This window comes from Phytophthora parasitica (genome assembly GCF_000247585.1).
Source record: "Phytophthora parasitica INRA-310 unplaced genomic scaffold supercont2.29, whole genome shotgun sequence".
NCBI classification, from domain to species: Eukaryota; Oomycota; class Peronosporomycetes; order Peronosporales; family Peronosporaceae; genus Phytophthora; species Phytophthora nicotianae.
The window spans coordinates 217,713-236,366 of NW_008649015.1; the positions used below are offsets into that span (position 1 = coordinate 217,713).

An 18,654-nucleotide genomic window follows, 5' to 3' on the forward strand; every position below is an offset into this window, starting at 1 on the left:
CTTATCACCGAGACCGGAGCAGAAATCCACGAAGGACCGTACTTGGATAGCGCCGATGTTGTCGACGTCGAAGTACATGAAGATGTGAATCACTTCCTTGTTAGTCAGAATGGCTGGTAACCCACGAACGACGCTGTTGGCAGGGAGAGCGGCTCCTGTTGGCAGGGAGAGCGGCTCCTGTTGCCGTAAATGCCGCGCGGAAGTCATGGATCTCGATGTACTCGCGCTCGTCTTCCTGTTGCGGCTGATCGGTTCTTGCCGACTTCGCTGGCCCGAACCTTAAAGTATCGAGGAGACGCTGAGCAGTGTCGGGGTCTCCCTTCAGCACGTTAAGTAGCCTCTTCAATGCTGAACGCTGATGCACACTAGCTCCATTCCGTTCATCGTGCAATGAACCAGGCTCCGTGGCTTCCCCGTGACGCTTTGACGGGTCGTTGAGCTCGTTCGTGAATGTGCTGGACCGACCAAAGGCGTTGCTCCCGTCCGAGACAGTCGTGGCAAAGTTTAATCCGACCCCCGTAGTCACTGCGTACGAGTATCTGGTGACAGTTGTGTCCTGCAGTAGATCCAGTTTCATTTGGTCGATGCTGTCAGTCTGCGCCTTCGTCAAGTGCTGAACGTTTGGGTCCACCTGACGAGCCAGAGAACCATTGCGTCCTCGAGGAATGCGGTCCTTAACCAGCGCCGAAGTGTCCGTCGGTAAGTATGAGCTTTTAGCTATGGTGGTGCGTGCTGCTTCGTGGCATTCTTGTTGTTGTTCGTCTCGCTCCCGTGCACGCTGCTCACTGTGAAGACGCTGGGCAGTCTCAGCTAAATACTGGTCACGTAGAGAGCTTCGAGGTCCAGGTCCTGGTTTCTCCACTGCATAGTCGGCATACCGGTGGCTCGCTTGGAGTGTGGTTTCGAACCGAGGAGGTGTGAACTCACTAGCGTGGCTGTTGCAAGTCAGCTTGGCAGGCGTGTCATGCAGGAGAACACGTTCGTATGTCGGCTCAATCCGCGACTCCTTTCGATCTGGACATCCACAAGCAATAGATTAGATACTACACCAGTGACCGAAAGCGAAAATATGTAAGTCCAAACCTGGAGCGAAATATGGTGCCGGCACTTTTCGACGAGCATGGCCGGTCTTGTCACGGAGAGCGTCTTCCTCGACCCAATTGCCCACTAAAGCAGCCTTGTTGTTCTTCACGTTGTACGTCGTTATCAAGGACATGGCTGTGGCGATCAACTTAGAGTAGACTGCTCTGAAGTACAGGGTTCGCTACTGCCGTTCAGCCTCGTCGACCAATATGGATTGTGATTGTAACGACAGTGAGCACCACCACGTGGAAGCTATAAAAGTACTTGCAAGCTAATAAAAAAAAAGGTATCGTCGCTAAAAGTACTTCAAAGTACGTTGGAGAAACACAAGGTTCTCTAAAATTGGTTGTCAAATCTGCTCGTCATTCTCTTTGCAGCTTGTTAGTGACTTTCCCTTTGAACTCCGCAATGTCCACAGCTAACATGATTAGAAAGCTGCGGCTCTCGGATCCCCACGCGGAGCTTCCCATCAAGAATCACAAGTATGTGAAAAACTGCACCGAACTATACATGGCCAACAAGCGCATCCACAAAATCGCCAACTTCGATGCTTTCGTCAACCTCGAGGTGCTTTGGATCAATGACAATCAGGTTTGTCATATCACCTGGAGTATTATCACCACACAATTCATTCACGTCCTGCCAGATTCAGGAACTTAACGGGCTGGATGGCTGCTTCCGTCTCAAACAGCTATACGCTCATAAAAACTGCATCCGGTACGGCAGAATCATATCTTGTAGCTCTGTGCCGTAGCGCCTAATCCTGGCTCATTGTAGTTCTCTTGAGGGTTCATCACTGCCTCACTTCAAATTTCTGCTGGAACTCCGGTTGTATGATAACAAACTCAAGGACTTGCAAGGCGCACTGAGAGTGTTGAGTCGATTGTCCCACTTGCGAGACCTCGATCTGTTCGGTAACCCAGTCGTGGAAGAAGAGAACTACCGCTTGCAAGTGATTCGAGCCATCCCATCGTTAGACGTACTGGATCGACATGTCATCACGGATGAGGAACGAGCAAAAGCTGCAAGGTAACCAAGAAATTTCAGTCACGCAACATATATCGATGGACTCACATCATTGTAAATAGGTTGCAAGTTCACTTTGAAGACGGAGAAGTCCGTGGCAGTTCTTCCAAAAAGCATGGTGTCAAGAAGAGCAAGAAACGATCTTCCACTGTATCTGGAGCACCACCACAGGCTTTGTCAGGGACCGTCAAGATGCTTTTCAAGGAGGTAGCAGCTATCAAGAGAGAACAACAGGTTCGTGGCAACATTAACGAACAATTCCACGTTTGTCTGATGGTGGTTATGCGGTAACAGAGGGAAGCTCGAGAGGCAGCCAAGCGAGAGCTGCAAGAACTTGGATCAAATCAGCAAGCATTATCCACGACAACAAGATCCAGATGGAGCGCCAACAATAATAACGCCGACGAGATCCCAGGTTTGGGTGACTGGGAGGTCACAGCACTGAAGAAACACTTCCGATCTCTTGAAGAAATGAAAAACGGGTGCGTAACGCATGAGGTTGCTGAGGTATCGGCACTAACGTCGACCGACACATGCAGTGGACTTGGTCAGGAAAATCTTGCGGGTGTCTTTCGATATCTTCGTTCGCGTGGCTACACAGTGTTGTACAACGGGTTTCGGTTTGAAGGACAGGGGGGCGATTTACAGTACTTGGAGAACATTTTACCAGCACCTGGCAAGATCCAGTGGAAGCCGTTTGTTCAGGTGACATGCTTGATGCCCTGCGCACTTCGTAATCTCTTGACCGTGAACATAGATCTGATCCCAAATGTGATGCCTTGTTTAGCTCTTTGAGTCGAATCAGCTGCGTTGTGAATTGTTGAGTCCTCAAGAATTGCGACATCAAGCCGCCGCCTGCTTCGACAAATGTGCAGTCATGCAAGTAAGTCACTTGGTCTCTCTGCTCCAGCGAAATCCGTTCCATCTAATCATTCTTCTGCTGTCATCACAGCGACGGCTACAAGCTCTTAATACCAATGATGCCAAATCTGCAGTATGTTTAGCGCAGCGGCTGTCTCTCTATGCATCACTATGCTAACTTGAGCCACTTTTCAATTTTGTCCAGCAACTTGTGAAGGAGAGCCTCGAGCTATCACAACAAGGTTATCATCTCCAAGCTTTGGCTGATAGTGACCACACGTCAAGCAGATCCAAATTGTCTCGAATGCCCAGCTCAGCTGTTATCAACGACAACTGGGAAGCCACTCCAATGTCGACACCACACACACGTTTCTACATGACGACGTTCACTCGCGAGAAATTTTCGGCTCTTCCATCGGTATCTGCATCAAGAGACTGTAGCTTCAAGTTCAGTGAGTTAAGAAACGAAAGCGAGCGCATCAGTGACGCGTTAGCCGGCAAGTACAAAATCCGGCACAAGGTTTGTAACGTGGCTCTGACTTGATCAGCTGAAAACACCCGCTCACACCCCTTGTTTACATGGCAGGATTTCAAGAAATACTTGGCCAAACAATCACCGCAGACGACGAAACTTGTGCGTCGCAACTATCAACTGTAAGACTACAACACATATTCATAAAAGTATCAGTACCATCCCGCTCTATTCAATAAAATCTTCCAAGTCAGCAAACGCATCTGCGCCGTCTTCTTCGTTGAGGAACGCGTCGATGATAGGGTGGCGACTTCGAAGGCGCTTGCGCCGCTTCTTCACAATAGGAACAACACCCAGTAGACGCTGTCGAGCCTTTGCCTTTCCACGGCGAAGACTCTCTTGGTCTGTAGGGGCAATCCTCTGTTTAACTAGCGTCGCTAACGCCTTTAAGCGCCCCCTGGTCTCATCCATCAGCGTGGCCTGTAGCGAATTCAAAAGCGCGAACATTCTTGAGTTGGCTGTAAGGCAAGAATATTTGATAACGGATGTACTTACGTCCTTCAGCCACGATTGCACGGTGCCCGGAACTTGCAGGAAAAAAATATCCATCTTGAGTAACGTTGCAGATACCTTTGTCCAAACACGCGCATTAGTTGATGAACTGAAAATCAAGTTCGCCTCATTTTCAAAACAATAGTGCAACGTACCTTCGCTTTCGTTCCGGGGTCTTGGCTTGCATCCTTAATCCCTTCAACCCACACTCGACTTGTCAATGCCGACGTTACCGAAGCTTCATAGATCCAGATTATGGTGTCGTTCACTAGGCCGAGTTCCGGCTTGTCCCCCTTCCGCAACACTCCACTAGCTTTACCAATGCGCAAGCCTAATTCGATCATATGAAGTATCTTCAGCAGCACTTTTCGGGTCCCCCACGCAAAGCCTTGATCGTCGCCAATCGCCTTGTTGACTAATTCATGAATCCGAATGTAACCCGAAATTTCCTGCTGATGGGGAAACGAGCTGGGCGCACTGCTGCCGGTTTTAGTGGTGATGGCACTGAGCAGGGCGGCGTGAGATTGCTCGAGAACAGCTAAGACAGCTAAAATGGCGATGGTTTGGCTTGCATGAGACTGAATGTGTGGAATACGTTCACTGCTGAGTGAAGCTTGATTGGTTGTAGCGGTAATAGATGTGCTGGAGTCGTCAGATCGAACGGGATCGGAAGCGTAACTGGCATCGGAATCCGAATCAGAGTCCACTTTTAATCCGTAAGAAGACCTGGCGTCAAAGTCTTGTCGTAAACGCTTCCGGCGAGCTGGAGTATCATTCTTTTGTCTCTTTTTCTTGAGATCGTGCCAGCGTTTTCTGTTCTTCTTGCTCGAGTGACTTGATGCGGTCTCATCTTCTGTTGACTTGATTCCACACGCATGCATAATTCCTTCAATCTTCCTCTCCAGCGTCACAAACGTTCGGATGTGAAGTGCGAGGTGAGTTGGGAGACAAATACTCAACAGAAGTCGAAGAAGTCGTGGATTGTACACAACATTGTCGCACAAGACATCGTACGCAAGCGAAGAGAGCGCATAAGAGTCTGAGCAGTCCTCGTTCCCATCCGCTATCTCCGCAGCAATGTCCCGAAACCGCTTGCTAAGCGATGCGCACGACACGCTCAGCTTTGTAAGGCCATCCAGCTGTACGCACTCCTTGACGTCACTCAAAAAGTAGCAGGACAAACGGCCAAAATTATTGTTGCCGCTGTTTCCTTGACCGTCAGGCCACTGGTTTTGTCCACTCCGCGATAAACTATGCAACACTTCACCAAGTTGTTCATGCACCGAATGAAGATTTGAGGCCTTAATCATCATATCCAGGATCCGTTCAATTGCAGCACAAACATGCTCCAGCATCTCTTCTCCTCCTTTTGTGTCGAGCAGAACAACTGCTTTAGCATTTTTGCCAGGTGCTACGAGATGTCGCGCCGATGCTGGAAATTTGGCGGAAATGGAATCTGCGTACAGCGAGAATTGGAAACTATAGCTCGACTCCTCCTTCCCACCATTTTTATCCTTGGAGAGACTGTCGATCCCGTCGGTATCTGGCACGTCAGACACTGATACAACACGATCACGAACACTGAGATAGACACACAGTAAAACCTCTAGAATACGCCCAGCTTCGCTTAGACCGTCTTCTTCGATATCACGAGGATAAAACGCCCCTAACACGTCTTCATCGCCGGGGGTTCTGCAACACGAGTCCAGAGTGAACAGAGCAGCGTCAAACGACATCCCACTTAGTCCTCCTTGCAGCAAAGAGTCTGATGCTGGAGTATCCTGAAGGATATTCTTAAGAGCTGTCAAAAATTGTAGTTTCTCGTGCTGTAGAACTCTTTGAAGCCCGTACGACGCAGCCTTGACGTACTCCTTCGAGAGACTTGTGCCCATCTCATTTGCATAATGCGAGGCCAGTTTCTGTACCACCCGATGCAAACTGAACTCCACTTCCATTAAAGACCACACCGAAATCTCGCAATCATCACCACGAAACGCCAATACGTCCTGAATGCCGGAGACTTGTCGCTTCCACATCAGCATCTCAATCGAAATATTGCAAATGCCACAACCAATGTAACTACGAGCAACAAGTTTCCACCACGCGCTCTTCTCGCAAGTTCTACCATGTGCTGATTGATTCAACAGGTTGTCAAAGTCCTGGCATATCCAGTGAAAGAAATATTTCCAATTGGAAACCAGGTCAACGAGCCACTGCTTGATATCGCTGTCATTCTCATTGAGACCCTCGATCGGCAAGCCGTCGGATGAGCGTTTCGACTGGAGTGCAGCTTTCTCAAACTGAATCAGGCATGACAATAACTTTTGGAATACTAACCCGATCGCAGCCGCGCCATCCAGGCTAGCATTCTGTTGATAAAATGCGTCCAGAGAGCTGAATCGAAAACGAGGTAAGCCTGAATCCTCCTCCTCGTCTGCGTCATCATCTTCGTCTGCGTATTCCGTGATAGCCGAAGTTGTTGGCACTACAAACTTGCCAACCTCTCGAGAGAAAAATCTGTGGAACTCCTCCCACGAGCTTTTCCGCAATAAAACTGCGGGTCCCTGTATACCGACACCACTACGCTTAAATACCTGCTCCAACCGTCCGAACAACCACGCTTGGATGTCGTGACAAGCTGCTACACTGTTTTTGAGTACAGAAACAATTTCTTCCTGTAAACAACAGCAGTCGCTCAATATCGCATGGAACTACCGTCAATCGCCAGATCAATACGTACTTCTTGTTGCTCGTTGAAAGGAAGTCGGTGGTCTAGCCACGTACACCACATATCCACAGCAAACCGTTGATGCAATCGGCTGCCAGTTGACAATAATTTCCGTAGAAACACCATCAGAAAGTTATAAAGATCTGACAAAGATAACCACGGATTGTTAGTGCTTCTCCAGTGATGGCAGTTAACAAAAGGGGTACCTTTGTACGCTATTGCCAAACGGGAAGCAATAAGGAAAAACTCCCGAGCACTGTCGAATGAGCGTTGAAACTGCATGCTGTACATATACGCAACAAACATACGATGTCAGGCTAGAATCTTACATGAACATTATATGAAACTTTTACCTCAGCCAATCTTGAATGGCATTCAGGTGCGGGAAAAGCTTCCCTGATTGCGAAATAAATAGTCGTGAAAGTGTTTGTCCAGCAACCTACGACAATAAGTTCGAACACTTGCATTAGTCGTCGTTTTGTCTTCGTCCCATGTGATACGAAGTGATTCACCCTCTCACCTTCCTTTGCGTAGGCTTTTGAGAGCGTTCAAACAGACTGCTCAGCACTTCAGCTCGGGTCTCTGGTGCCTAATTAAATCACATTCACAAGTTAGTGAAGCATATGCCGTAAGGATGGGACATAGTGAGTTACCGTCTCGAATATCGCCTCCAATAACATCAGCGCATGTGCAGACTTTGAAGTCGCAACCTTGTCGTCGCCTCTAGCCGAAGTACTTTGCTCTATCCAGAAGAAAGTAATGTCCATCAAAAGCAGAGCTTTCCACTCGCGAGAATGGATCTGTTTGCCACCGAAGTTCAACAGGAGCTCCACTTGATCTAGCACGTGCTTTTCTATAGTTTTACTCGCTGTTCGCGAACTTCCAGTACTTGAATATACTTCGAAATCACTCTGCACAATCCACCACGCGAGCTGCTCGATGTCTGTGAACACGGATGCTTCAGTTGCGACACGAGAGGATGAAGTTCGATGGTGCAAAATCGGTTTCGATGCCTGGAGCGAATGGAGCAACAGGAAAAGGTCTCGCCAGTCTGCCTTGAGGTCTAGTGCGCCACAATCTGGATCATCGAACAGACTGCTAGCATCCTGCATAACGACATCACCTTCTGACATCTGACTGGATCGAATGGATTCGCACACGAGCGACACAATGCGTGGAGATTGGTTGTAGCTCTAAACAAAAAAAAAAAAGGAGGTCAATACACCACTACTTCTTTCACGAAAGACACATACCATCTGCAAGTTGAACTCTGCCTCTTGCCGCAAATGTGCCGGTAGTTGCCGCAGTAAATACCGCGCAATACCAATCCATTTATGGTCACCCGTAACATTCGCCACCAACACACACTCTCGAATCACGGGGTTCATCGTCTCGCTCGCCATCTCAGGCGACGTCGTCACCATACGCTCCACATTCTCCTAAAAAAAAATAAACACCATTAAAAAGTCACTCCTTATCAAAAAAAAAAAATAAATCTCTCCTCCGTACCTGAAGTTGTTGCCAGCTCCCCTTCGACATCAACGCACTGTCCTCCACCAGCACGTCCAGCAAACTGGGCACCGTCTGGCAGCTCCAGGGCAGCTCCAGCAACTTGGCCAAGCTCTCACTGGTCCCAATCTCGTCCCTCAGCTCTCCACTCATCCCTAAAAAGTACGGCACAAGTCCCAGTAGCTGCGGTAGCACCTTGCCGTTACTAGGCTTGGCGTTGGTCACCGCTTCCTCTAAAAAGCTGAATACGATCTCCAGTACCACGTGAATCTCGTCCAGGAGCTTCTTCCTCTTAACTAAGTGCTGTAATTTCTTCTTCTTAAGCTCCTGTAGCTCGTCCAGGGCACTGGAGTAGCCCAGATTGATCTCTGTGAGCAGCTGCATACTCTCCAGCTCGCTGGGACTGCCTCGACGCAATACCTGGATGATCCTAGAGGCAGCACGCAGTCGCGTGGCCTCGCACTGGACTAGAAGGTGCACCAATGGCAGCCAATCATCTTGCACGAGGAACTCGCTCTTCTTCTTGCCGCATTTGGCGTCGCGCGGAGCGATGCTGTCCAAGAGGCCGTTAAGCTGAGCGAATTAAGCGGTTAAGACAAACATTTTAGCAGCGAATTGAGAGCTGATGCACACACCTCGTCGGCCTCGATGGACTGCAGGTACTGACGCACGGCGTCAGCGTCTGTAGCGCTCGCACGGAGCAGCGAGCGAGCGCTGCCTTGCTCCATGACCGAGTGCAAAGTGCATTGACTTGGCATTTGTATGCTGAAAACAACACACTTCTAATAGAAGGCGGTGTATTATTCGGCATGAAAAGGTGTTTTGGGTGGACCAAAACACAAACGCGAAAAAAAAATGAGCCAGCATTGTATTGACGACTGTACTTGTAGATCATGGCGAAAGTCCTCGCTGGTTGCTTTACTATATGGAGCCGCTGAGGAGACGATCCACGGCGGCTTGCACGTTGCCAAAGGTGGCTTGTAATGCGCGGATGTTGCGGTCCCTGTCGGAGAAGCCCATGTCGTTCAACTGCGTCAGCTGTGAAGCGTAGATTTCCTCTGGGTTGCCTGCAGGAGCGGCGGGAGTGCTTGCTGCACCGAAACCAGAACCGGGTAAACCACCAAACATCGCGAACGGATTGGCAGCAGCAGGGTTGGTAACTCCAGTGGCACCGGTAGTACCAGTACCAGCACCAGTGCCAGCGCCGAGGTTCATACCTTCCAGTCTGTACGAGCAAACAATAAACACCAATTAGTGTCATCACATAGTTTATCATCGTCAACGTGTCAAATACCCACCCTGGAATAAGTCCAGAGCCACGGAGTTGGTTCATGGCGTTCTGCATCTGCATCATAGCCTGCATGTTCTGCGGGTTCATGGCTTGGCGCAGAAACTCGGGGTTCGACATCATTTGCCGCATCTGCGGGTTGGCATTCATCATTGCTGCCATCTGAGGGTTCATGGCCTCCATCTGCGCGATAAACTGCTCCGGATTTTGCGTCACTTGGTTCAAAGCTGTCTGAAACAAGGGACTCTGCATCATCTGCGCCATCATCTCCGGATTGCCACCCAGCCCGCCCATGCCTCCCATGCCACCAAGGCCACCCATGCCAGCACCCCACGGGTTAGTAGCAGCACCGGCAGCATCAGTAGACGCAGTCCCTGTAGTAGCACTCGGTGTAGCCCACGGATTGGCGGCTGCAGGGGTCGACGAAGTCGAACTGGACTGTGACTGCGCCGTGCTACTGGTCGAGCTAGCATTACTGCTTCCTCCAGCAACGCCAGGCATTGTGAACGCTGGACCACGAGGAGCAGGGGTGCCGCTAGCAGCAGCATCCATTAGTGGCTCCTGCACGTCGTGGTACATGCGTCGTAGCGCATTAAATCCCTCGGGGTGGCTCTCAATGTTCCGCAGCGCAGTGTCTTGGTTCCGCATCATTTCACGCATCGCCGCGGGGTTGCGCATGGCCTCCATACTTTGTCTAAGCAGCCCCGGGTCGTTCATAATGTGGTTCAGCTGCGGGTTTTGCTCCATGAGTTGCTGCATTGCAGGATTGCTCTGCATGATGTTACGCATGATGTCCGGGTTGTTGAGGATGCTCTGCATCATGGGCGAGTCCATCATCTGCCGCACCATCTCGGGGTTCTCCATCATTTGCTGCTGCATCTGCTGCATGTTGGGCATGCCCCCAGCGCCCATCATGTTGCCGAACATGTTACCGTTGCTAGCAGCGCCAGCTCCGGTTCCGGCAGCTCCCGGGAATAGCGGGAAGTTGAAAGGGTTCGCCGCTGCCGCAGGGGCTGCAGCCGGGGCTGGCGTAGCAGCAGGAGCAGGAGCCGGCATTGGAGTCGTCGAAGTGGCAGCAGGCGTAGTAGTCGCTGGTCTTGCTGGTCGTGCCGAGCCCTTGACAAAGTAAATGGTATCTTCCGCCTGGATGCCTACAACATATCATGCAGCAATTAACCGTTAGATGTACGCACTTGCTATGCCTAGGGAATTGCAGCTCAAGTACCGTAGCTCTCGAGCGTCTGGTCGTCCTTAAGCACTTTGCCCTTGTAGATAAGGCGCTGCAGTGCAGCAGGTACCTCGGTGGGGGTCACTAGCGCCTCTTTGCACTGCAGGACGGAGCTGTCCAGTGCCACGTCCACCGAGAACTTCTTCCCCGCCGTCGTCTTCACGTGCAGATTCACCATTGTCTTGCCCCTCTATGTGTTTTATTATGCTACTGTAGCGTCGAGCTTCTCTTCTCCCTCTCTGGAAGTTGGCAACGATGACGTCGCCGCTTTCTCGAAGGCCTGTTTGTAAAACTGATATCTGTTTTAAGAGGTGCTTGAAGTGAACTAATCCAATTACTTCACTTTAGTGACGTTTGTTCGTGACTGGTCTAACTGCTCGAACGATGGCAAGTACACCCGAGGACGTTGTGATGGAGGCGGCACAGGCCGTCGAATCTAAGGAGGCTGTGGAAGTCGTGGAAGCTGCGGATTCTGTACAGGATGTCGAGATTGTGGAGGTCGTGCCACCGCCCGCCAAGCGCGTCAAGAGTGAAACGACTGGGCGCTCGTGTAAGTTCTGTAGCAACAAGAAAATTGTGGCTGCTGGCTGTGCCTTCCAGGCCTGCAAGAAGTGCTGTCTGGCGCGTGAGGGCGTGTGTCCCACCCACCCAAAAGGTAGGCACCTGCATAATGTGTTTCATTGCAGTATAAGACGCTATACTGACACTAGGGTGGCGCTGTTGCCATTTCAACGTCTGGTAGAGATGGAGAAACCCGACGCTGAACATGCCAAGCCCAAGAAACCTGTACTGAAGAACGAATTCCGCGAGACCAATTTCCACTGTACGGCGATCAGTTCTATATCGTAGTTACGAGAGGATTGTTTTTTTTATTTATTATTTATTGCTGGCAGACTATGGCGAAACAGTGACAATATTCTGCGTGCGAGACTTCTTCGAGAACAAGAAACTGAGTCAGGGTGTACTGAACGACCAGGAGCGCGCAGAACGCGTGAGCGGGAAGGTGTGGGGTCGTCGCAAGAAGAAAAACGCCGCCAATCCCAAGACCAAGGAGCTGATTCAGTGTGCTCTAGGCAAGAGACCCGCTCCCGAGGGCTATGGAGCTGACGCACCTGCACCGATTACAGTCGTTGACGCATAAGAAGGTGGATAACCTGCTCTTTTCATTTTTATTTGAAGTTAGTCTTTCATCCAGCAAGGCATGTCGTTTGCGTCGGTCTCGGGTGCTGCAATTTGGACGTCAGAAGTAGCTGGATTGTCAATTGCTGCTGATTTTCGGTTTTTCAGGAACATGACTTCTTCTTGAAGCTGCTTGGTGCGGAACTGGAAGTCACGACAGTACCTTCGAGCACTCTCCAACTCAGTAACGGCGTCTTCCAGTTTCTTCTCCTGAACAAAGTTGACGCTTTCGAGAGCAGCAATTCGAGCTTGTAGATGTTTGGTCTGCGAGCTCATTTGGCCCCTGCGTGCTTTCAATTCACTGTTCTCTTTTGTTAGTGCTGCGAGTTGCTCACGTAACTGGTTCTCGACCTGGCATAGCTCACTCCTCTTTTTCTCCATGTCAGCCGTTCGTGAATTAGCACCTTTCAGGGTCTTCAAAGCACACGATCAGTGAGCGTACGTTTGCTATAACCAAGACGATGAGCTTACCTTTATCAACGCTCGATGCTTCTCTTCCAAAGCAAGCTTTTCCTCCTCGAGCTTCTTCCACATTGCTGCGACATCCTTACGCTTCTGTTCCTCGTGTACTAAAACCTGCAGGAAAAGCATGATTGAGATACTAAAATGAACCTCATCAGCACGCAAAGCTCGCACCTCTCGGAGCTGCTGACAACTTTCTACCGAGTGTTCCAGCCCGTCTTCGAGTTGAGCACACCTCGACTCGAGCTCCTCTACTAAGGTGCTTTGTGTTTGCTGGTCCTGGAGAATCGTCTGCAGTTTATTTTCTAGAGCGAAGCGATCGTTGACACTTTGTTCTCGTTCTCGTCGTAGCTCGTCTACAATTTGTTGATGTGCCTTATTATCAAGTCTGACTTGTGCTTGGGCCTTCTCGCGCAGTCTCCGCTGCTCAAGTGCAGCAGTATGCTGCGCGTCACTATCAACTTGAAGCTAAAATATGAACGTTAGTAAAAGCTCAGTCTGATGCTTCTGCAGCTTCGGTGGTACCTGTTCGCACTGAATCTGTAGTAGCTGCACTTGTCGCTGCAGCTCCTGGATTGTCGACGTCAATTCACTAACAACGCTTGTATGCTCTTCGTGTTGTTGTTGTAGTTGACGATCATGCACTGCACACTGCTGATCTACTACGTTCTGCTTACACCGCAGCATTTCCACCTCCTTTTCCTTGTTTGCAAGCTTGACCATGAGCATTTCAACGAGTTCCTCTTGAACTCGCCGCTCTTCCTCGTGTACGAAAGGACTCGATGATTGATTATCCCACGTCGATGTGCTTCGAACGTCCTGCTCAACACAAAACACGTCAACACAGACTGCCAAACGCTGAAATAAGAAGTAGACGTACAGATACAACACGACCCACACGAAGGCTACTGCCACGCTTCATTGTAGGCAGCTTCTGAGGTTTCGTGGGTACGTGTCTCTCATGATTTCCATTGCTAGTAGAAAGCTTCGAACGAGGGGTTTTCCATGCCATGATAGAAAGATCCAACCAAAAGTGAACGACGAGCTCTCGAGGTCTGGACGAAAATAATTAGCGCGTTTCATCAGTTTTTGTGCCAAGTTCGACAAGTACAGTGTACTGCAGGAGCTTCGTCTTCGATCGCAATGTCCAAGACGAATGCCCGGGCGCAGAGCGAGCAGCTTTTCAATCTACAAGTACAAGGGGACAAGTATGCTCGGTTACTGGTAGAGCAGAAGCACCGACTGCGTCAGCTCGATGACCACTGGAAGAAAGTTCATGAAGAGCTCAAAGAGTTGCGGTTAAAGCGTGGGGAGAGTGATCAACGCGGTGGAGGAGCTAATGCCGTTCGTACTCGAATTGCTGACGAGCAGCGAGAGCTCATGAAGCTCGAGAACCGCCTCTCAGCGTGCAAAACCCGCGAGAGCAAGATGATCGCGTACAATGCAGAGCTGCGCAGTCGAGTGGACGAGCTGCGAGCCAACCGAGTCTTGAGTCAGACCGTGTTCGAGAAGAACCAACGTCGTCTACGTGACATCCAGAAGCAAATGCAAGAGACTTTCCGTCAGTCGACTCAGATTGTAGCTGAGCGTGACCGGGTAAGTAGCTAAGCTAGAACAGCTCTTGACACTTGCTCAATTGTCATCTCGTGGCTGCAGATTCTGTCTCAAGCGAATTCGCTGTCCGGTCAAAATATTGACGAGCAGGAGGCTTTCGACCAAGTCTATCAGAGCCTCGCATCGATCATCAAGCGCGAGAAAGAGAGTGCTGAAGCATACCGGAAGCAGATTCTCGAGCAGGATCCCATGGATCTTGCAGACGACTTTGTTCGTGGCAACATGAAGCTTGAGGATGAACTACAGCTCAAGAAAACTCTGCAGAAACTCGACATGACGGTAAATATTGTCTCTTTTGTGAGGGAATGGGCTCATGTCTGACGCTGTTGTGGTTGTAGATGCTGGAAGATAAGCAAAACATCGCATCCATTAACGAGAAGTTGCAAGAGTTTGAGACGACATTTGCAGCACTGCAGCAGGAGATGGGAGTGGACGACTATCATGAGCTCGTTGAGGTGTACTCCAGGAAGGAAGAGGAAAATTTTGCACTCTTCCGCTACGTTCAGAGCACCAACAACGAAGTGGAGCAGCTCGAAGATGAGAAACAAGCACTGGAACGGGAGATACAGAAGTGCGTAGTCAAATATTTAAGGCATGTCGATGAATTCATTGATGTGCCATTGTTTGTACTTGTAGACTGAAGAGTGAGATGCAGGACGGCAGTGTTAACGCTCGAAAGCGCATGGTCGACGACCTCGTTGAGACGCGCCAAAAGTACGTCTGCAGTTATTGTAAATGTCATGAGAGAGTAGAATAGCTGACGACTACGCATGCTTTTAGTATTTTGAAGGAGAACGCGGAGATCGAGCGACTCCGAGCTGCTGCAGCTCGAGAATTCCAGCCGCTTGCACGGGTTGTCGACAGACTTTATAACGCGCTGGGCTGCAACGATGTCATGCCGGTATGTTTAATTTTGACTGCGTGATTAGTACTTGGTTCACAGCGTTCTTGTTGTGTTCGTGCAGCCCGTTGTTGGAGCGTCTTCGAGTGGAAATGGCTCTGACCCATCGAAGCGTACGAGGAAGCAGTCCGAGGACCAACTCGCGATGGTGGTAAGGCCAACGCTATACGATTCGCAATCTTCTATTCATCTCATGCTCGATTATCCTATAGGCGCGCATCAACTCCATGAACGATCTCTTGGCTGCTCAAGGTATCACAGAGGGAAATATCCTTCAGTTCCTAGCGGTCAGTTGTCTTCGATCCTGTCAAGGGCTGTCCTAGAATTATCACTGAAGCTAACCATGACTATCTCTCGAGCAGATCATTGAGCAGCGGAGCAACGATCTCATCGAGCAATTCTCTCGTCGTATACAGTACAAGAACCCAGCGGAAGCTCAACGCGCTTCACTCGGAGCGAATCTACGCCCCAGTGATCCTACGCGGTCTGTCAATGCAGTACGAGCACTTTTACCCGAGTTCTTGGACGGCCCCACCAATAACAGCGGATATGGAGGAGCTAACTCTCCCTCAGCTACGAGCCCTGTGCAGTACGCAGGCGCGGGAGGTACGACCATCGATTTCAGTATTGACAGACGGCTTTCCGTGAACACTTCAATCGCTGAGGATGAGCCGGAATCACCCAGGAGTGACGACGAAGATGGCGACCGGCCATTGACTAGGGCCGAGTTACAGAAGAAAGCGGCCAAGAGCTTCGCGAACTTGCAGGCGAGCCCGAAGCTACAGCCGATTCGTGCAAAACCCGTGGTGTCCAAGAAGAAGAAATACTGATCCGAACAAGTCGAATTGCTGGGCTCTGCAAATACACAAATATTAAACAAGCAATATTTTACCGTCAAGTAACTTCCGAAACATCCTTGTTCTGTACAACGTATCATTAATAACGATACGCTATGCGAATTCATGCTCTATAGAATACACGTGGTTGGATTTGAATACAGCAGGTTGGCTGTGAAAACCGCACCATAATCATTGTGATTATGGAGGAGGTCGTGATTTTGCTGTCCAGCGTTTACTTCGTCAAACAAGTATCGTTGAGGTTGAAGATCAAGTAATCTCTGACAAGGAGTCGATCGACTAGCGTCCATAACCCGATTCAAGCAGCAGTTCCTCGCCAACACAGGCTTTTTACTATCAACTCCACCTTCCACTTCATACGCCAATAGCAACAAAAACCGATTTCTGTAATGTCGATTGTTCCAAGGTCAATCAACATGTACGCTGCCCTGGCAATACGGGCGAGTATAAACCGTGGCAGTCCTTGACAATGAAGACGTGGAAGTCAAGATCTCGCACTGTGGTATCTGCAGCTTCGACGTCCACGCAATCGACATCGACTGGCTCCCGACGCCGTTTCCATGTGTCGCTGGTCATGAGATTGTTGGCCCATGGGACTCAGATCAGCTATGATGTAAAGTGCCTTGGCGTCGGGGACCCGCGTCGGTGTGGGCGGCAACGCGTGGGTATGCTTGAACGGGGCCCTGTGCCACTGGTAAGGATGTCTTGTGCGACCACTTGGTGTTCACCTGCGGTGGGACCTACAAGGATAAAAGCAAACCGGATTCTAGGACTACATTCATCTGAACAGCAACTTTGCCTTCAAACTGGCGGACGTTCCCTCTTCCCCATGGCTAAGAAGGTCTGGATTTGGTGTGCAACGAACCGTGCTCAGAGGTCTACCAAAAATGTACGAGGGATAATTGATATTTCTCCTATCCTTTTGTTTTTGCAACAATTCCATTGCAGTTCAAAATTTAAATTATAATTGTTCTTCGTTTTGACAAAAAAATTCTGGTCTACATCCTGGCAAAAGAATCCTGCTCATATGAACAACTTGAAGCCGGGGAGTGAGAACTGACATGTTGACGGCTGTCCTGTGTTTCGCCCAGTCGGAGCCGAGCTCACCCAGCAGTGGACGGTGACTGCCCGTTGCAGACGAGCAACTTCCACGTCTATGAAGGGTTTGCGTGAATGGACCTCGTGCATGCGAGGTTTCTCTTCACACTTGGTGGTAAACGAAAGCCTGTCGTGACCTTAATCCCAGTCTTTACCCGCAAGCGTGGCTACGCAACTAAGGCTACAGCGCCAACCAGTGAGTCATTTCTCCTTTCTCATCGAGGTCAACAGGATGAAAGTGCTTGCGGCAAGCTTGGCAGCGACGGTCTCCACAGTCCTCCTACCTACGACTCAAGGATGGTGGGACAATGGGCACATGCTGGTCGGCGAGGTTGCCAAGCAGCTTATGGACAAGGCCGATGTCACCACTATCGAGAGTATTTTGTCCAGGTGGGATGAGGACTTTCCCAACACGGGCGAGATCACCACGACTGCAGTTTGGATGGACATTGTCAAGTGCACAGCCGAGAGTTCAACTTGCTTGACTCCGGCCTCGCCTTCCATCACGAGCATGAGCGACTGGCACTACATCAACCTGCCACTCAATATCAATGGGGACAAGTGGGAGGACAAGGACACCGACCTGACGCTGTATGACGACATTATGGGAGGTGACGGCATCTCGGTGATCGAGGGCGTCGTGAAGTCGTTCAAGACGACCAAGTCCAAGTGGGCCGCTAATCTGTTCCTTCGCAACTTCATCCACATCTTCGGTGACCTCCACCAGCCGCTGCACACAGTCGCGGGGATCAGCGAAGCCTTCCCTGAAGGTGACGGCGGCGGTAACAGCGAGACTTTCACGTCGCCTTGTGCGTTCAGCAACCCACACGCAGTCTGGGATGCCGCTGGTGGCCTGTACAGCCTCAACAAGTGGAGCTTGAGTATCGAAAGCTTCAGGCCGACACTGGAGAGTAACGCTTCAGAGCTGATCGCACTGCTCTCGAGCGTCCAGGACAACATCACCTTCTCGCAGTACGAGAACGTGACGTACAATGAACTGAACGCGGCTCTGGTTACCAACCAGGTGCTGCGTGAAGTGGCTCTGGAGACGTACAATTTCGCTAACACCATCGTGTACTCTAATCTGGACCTGAATGCCACGAGCTCTGGAACTTACCCGTGCCCATCGGCTTTGTATCTGGCTATGGCTGGAGAAGTCTCGCAAAAACGAATCGCGATCGCCGGTAGTCGGCTTGCTGTTGTTTTGAAGCACTTTGCTGCCCAGCTGCGAGTGCTTGGACTAGCGGACTAAGTCGATTTAACTCCACGGTCCAGCTCGGCGAGTGCATACCTAAATACAAAATACCACGCTACATATTATCCACTACACGTGGGATAAGTCCTCTTTAGTACGGATAGCCAAGTCATTCGCAAGTGACAGAGTCCTGAAGGTGTCGGCATTGTTTCACATGACTTCTCCAGAGAATACTCCAATCAGAACCGACAGGGATTCCCAGGTTTAATTTAGTTAATGTCCACGTATTAATGCAGTTAACCTTTCGTCATCCTTCACTTGCTAACTAGTCTCTCTTTCGCTCTTTCAAAATTCCAGCGAGTATTTCCCACCGGAGGTTGGTGATATCCACATCGGATAGGTCTTCAGGTGAGTTGCCACTCACACAACTTCAAAAGAAACTGCAGACAAAGACCCCACAGTTGTTGCTATCCTTGTAAAACTTCAAGCTTTAGATATTCCCAACCAGCCAACAATCAAGATGCACCACTGTACCTGCTGCGATTGTAATGTGAAGAAGGAGCCACAATTCGGATGACACCTGTTGCAGTTGCCTCGGTAG

The 18,654-nt window shown here is 50.1% G+C and overlaps 8 protein-coding genes across 8 annotated transcripts; 4 read left to right on the top strand and 4 right to left on the bottom strand.

The window, feature by feature from the left end:
• Positions 1-100: 100 nt before the first annotated feature.
• PPTG_11990 (hypothetical protein) lies at positions 101-1,216 on the bottom strand (the record flags this gene model as incomplete). The annotated part of the gene is made up of 2 exons (XM_008908167.1): positions 101-1,014; positions 1,084-1,216. 2 exons carry the CDS (start codon positions 1,214-1,216, stop codon positions 101-103), a joined length of 1,047 nt encoding a protein of 348 aa, XP_008906415.1.
• Positions 1,217-1,491: 275 nt separating this feature from the next.
• On the top strand, positions 1,492-3,628 carry PPTG_11991 (hypothetical protein; the record flags this gene model as incomplete). The annotated part of the gene is made up of 10 exons (XM_008908168.1): positions 1,492-1,674; positions 1,730-1,800; positions 1,861-2,112; positions 2,172-2,343; positions 2,404-2,591; positions 2,649-2,814; positions 2,897-2,992; positions 3,062-3,103; positions 3,176-3,490; positions 3,557-3,628. The coding sequence occupies 10 exons, from the start codon at positions 1,492-1,494 to the stop codon at positions 3,626-3,628; spliced, it is 1,557 nt and encodes a 518-aa protein (XP_008906416.1).
• A 42-nt stretch (positions 3,629-3,670) lies between these two features.
• Positions 3,671-8,959, bottom strand: PPTG_11992 (hypothetical protein; the record flags this gene model as incomplete). Its single annotated transcript, XM_008908169.1, has 10 exons — positions 3,671-4,072; positions 4,150-6,669; positions 6,735-6,865; positions 6,929-7,005; positions 7,076-7,161; positions 7,243-7,311; positions 7,376-7,915; positions 7,976-8,161; positions 8,232-8,804; positions 8,867-8,959. 10 exons carry the CDS (start codon positions 8,957-8,959, stop codon positions 3,671-3,673), a joined length of 4,677 nt encoding a protein of 1,558 aa, XP_008906417.1.
• A 61-nt stretch (positions 8,960-9,020) lies between these two features.
• Positions 9,021-11,028, bottom strand: PPTG_11993 (hypothetical protein). Its single transcript, XM_008908170.1, has 3 exons — positions 10,745-11,028; positions 9,530-10,670; positions 9,021-9,456 (listed from the first exon to the last, which is right to left on the bottom strand). The coding sequence occupies exons 1-3, from the start codon at positions 10,923-10,925 to the stop codon at positions 9,153-9,155; spliced, it is 1,626 nt and encodes a 541-aa protein (XP_008906418.1). The 5' UTR covers positions 10,926-11,028; the 3' UTR covers positions 9,021-9,152.
• Positions 11,029-11,048: 20 nt separating this feature from the next.
• On the top strand, positions 11,049-12,329 carry PPTG_11994 (hypothetical protein). Its single transcript, XM_008908171.1, has 3 exons — positions 11,049-11,402; positions 11,490-11,570; positions 11,641-12,329. The coding sequence occupies exons 1-3, from the start codon at positions 11,132-11,134 to the stop codon at positions 11,886-11,888; spliced, it is 600 nt and encodes a 199-aa protein (XP_008906419.1). The 5' UTR covers positions 11,049-11,131; the 3' UTR covers positions 11,889-12,329.
• Positions 11,927-13,400, bottom strand: PPTG_11995 (hypothetical protein; the record flags this gene model as incomplete). Its single annotated transcript, XM_008908172.1, has 5 exons — positions 11,927-12,340; positions 12,398-12,502; positions 12,563-12,856; positions 12,914-13,207; positions 13,269-13,400. The coding sequence occupies 5 exons, from the start codon at positions 13,398-13,400 to the stop codon at positions 11,927-11,929; spliced, it is 1,239 nt and encodes a 412-aa protein (XP_008906420.1).
• Positions 13,401-13,531: 131 nt separating this feature from the next.
• On the top strand, positions 13,532-15,733 carry PPTG_11996 (hypothetical protein; the record flags this gene model as incomplete). Its single annotated transcript, XM_008908173.1, has 8 exons — positions 13,532-13,984; positions 14,045-14,281; positions 14,341-14,573; positions 14,639-14,716; positions 14,783-14,903; positions 14,968-15,054; positions 15,116-15,190; positions 15,266-15,733. 8 exons carry the CDS (start codon positions 13,532-13,534, stop codon positions 15,731-15,733), a joined length of 1,752 nt encoding a protein of 583 aa, XP_008906421.1.
• Positions 15,734-16,745: 1,012 nt separating this feature from the next.
• PPTG_11997 (hypothetical protein) lies at positions 16,746-18,367 on the top strand. The gene has a single exon (XM_008908174.1). The coding sequence runs from the start codon at positions 17,091-17,093 to the stop codon at positions 18,108-18,110; it is 1,020 nt and encodes a 339-aa protein (XP_008906422.1). The 5' UTR covers positions 16,746-17,090; the 3' UTR covers positions 18,111-18,367.
• The last annotated feature ends 287 nt before the right edge of the window (positions 18,368-18,654 follow it).

Excerpts from the sequence above, each read along its gene's own strand:
- PPTG_11994 (XM_008908171.1), top strand. The coding sequence starts at position 11,132 with ATGGCAAGTACACCCGAGGACGTTGTGATGGAGGCGGCACAGGCCGTC. Across the intron at positions 11,403-11,489 it reads GTGTCCCACCCACCCAAAAG|AGATGGAGAAACCCGACGCT; the intron begins GTAGGCACCTGC and ends AACGTCTGGTAG. Across the intron at positions 11,571-11,640 it reads CCGCGAGACCAATTTCCACT|ACTATGGCGAAACAGTGACA; the intron begins GTACGGCGATCA and ends TATTGCTGGCAG.
- PPTG_11993 (XM_008908170.1), bottom strand. The coding sequence starts at position 10,925 with ATGGTGAATCTGCACGTGAAGACGACGGCGGGGAAGAAGTTCTCGGTG. Across the intron at positions 10,671-10,744 it reads CCAGACGCTCGAGAGCTACG|GCATCCAGGCGGAAGATACC; the intron begins GTACTTGAGCTG and ends GATATGTTGTAG. Across the intron at positions 9,457-9,529 it reads GGCTCTGGACTTATTCCAGG|ACTGGAAGGTATGAACCTCG; the intron begins GTGGGTATTTGA and ends TTGCTCGTACAG.
- PPTG_11997 (XM_008908174.1), top strand. The coding sequence starts at position 17,091 with ATGAAAGTGCTTGCGGCAAGCTTGGCAGCGACGGTCTCCACAGTCCTC.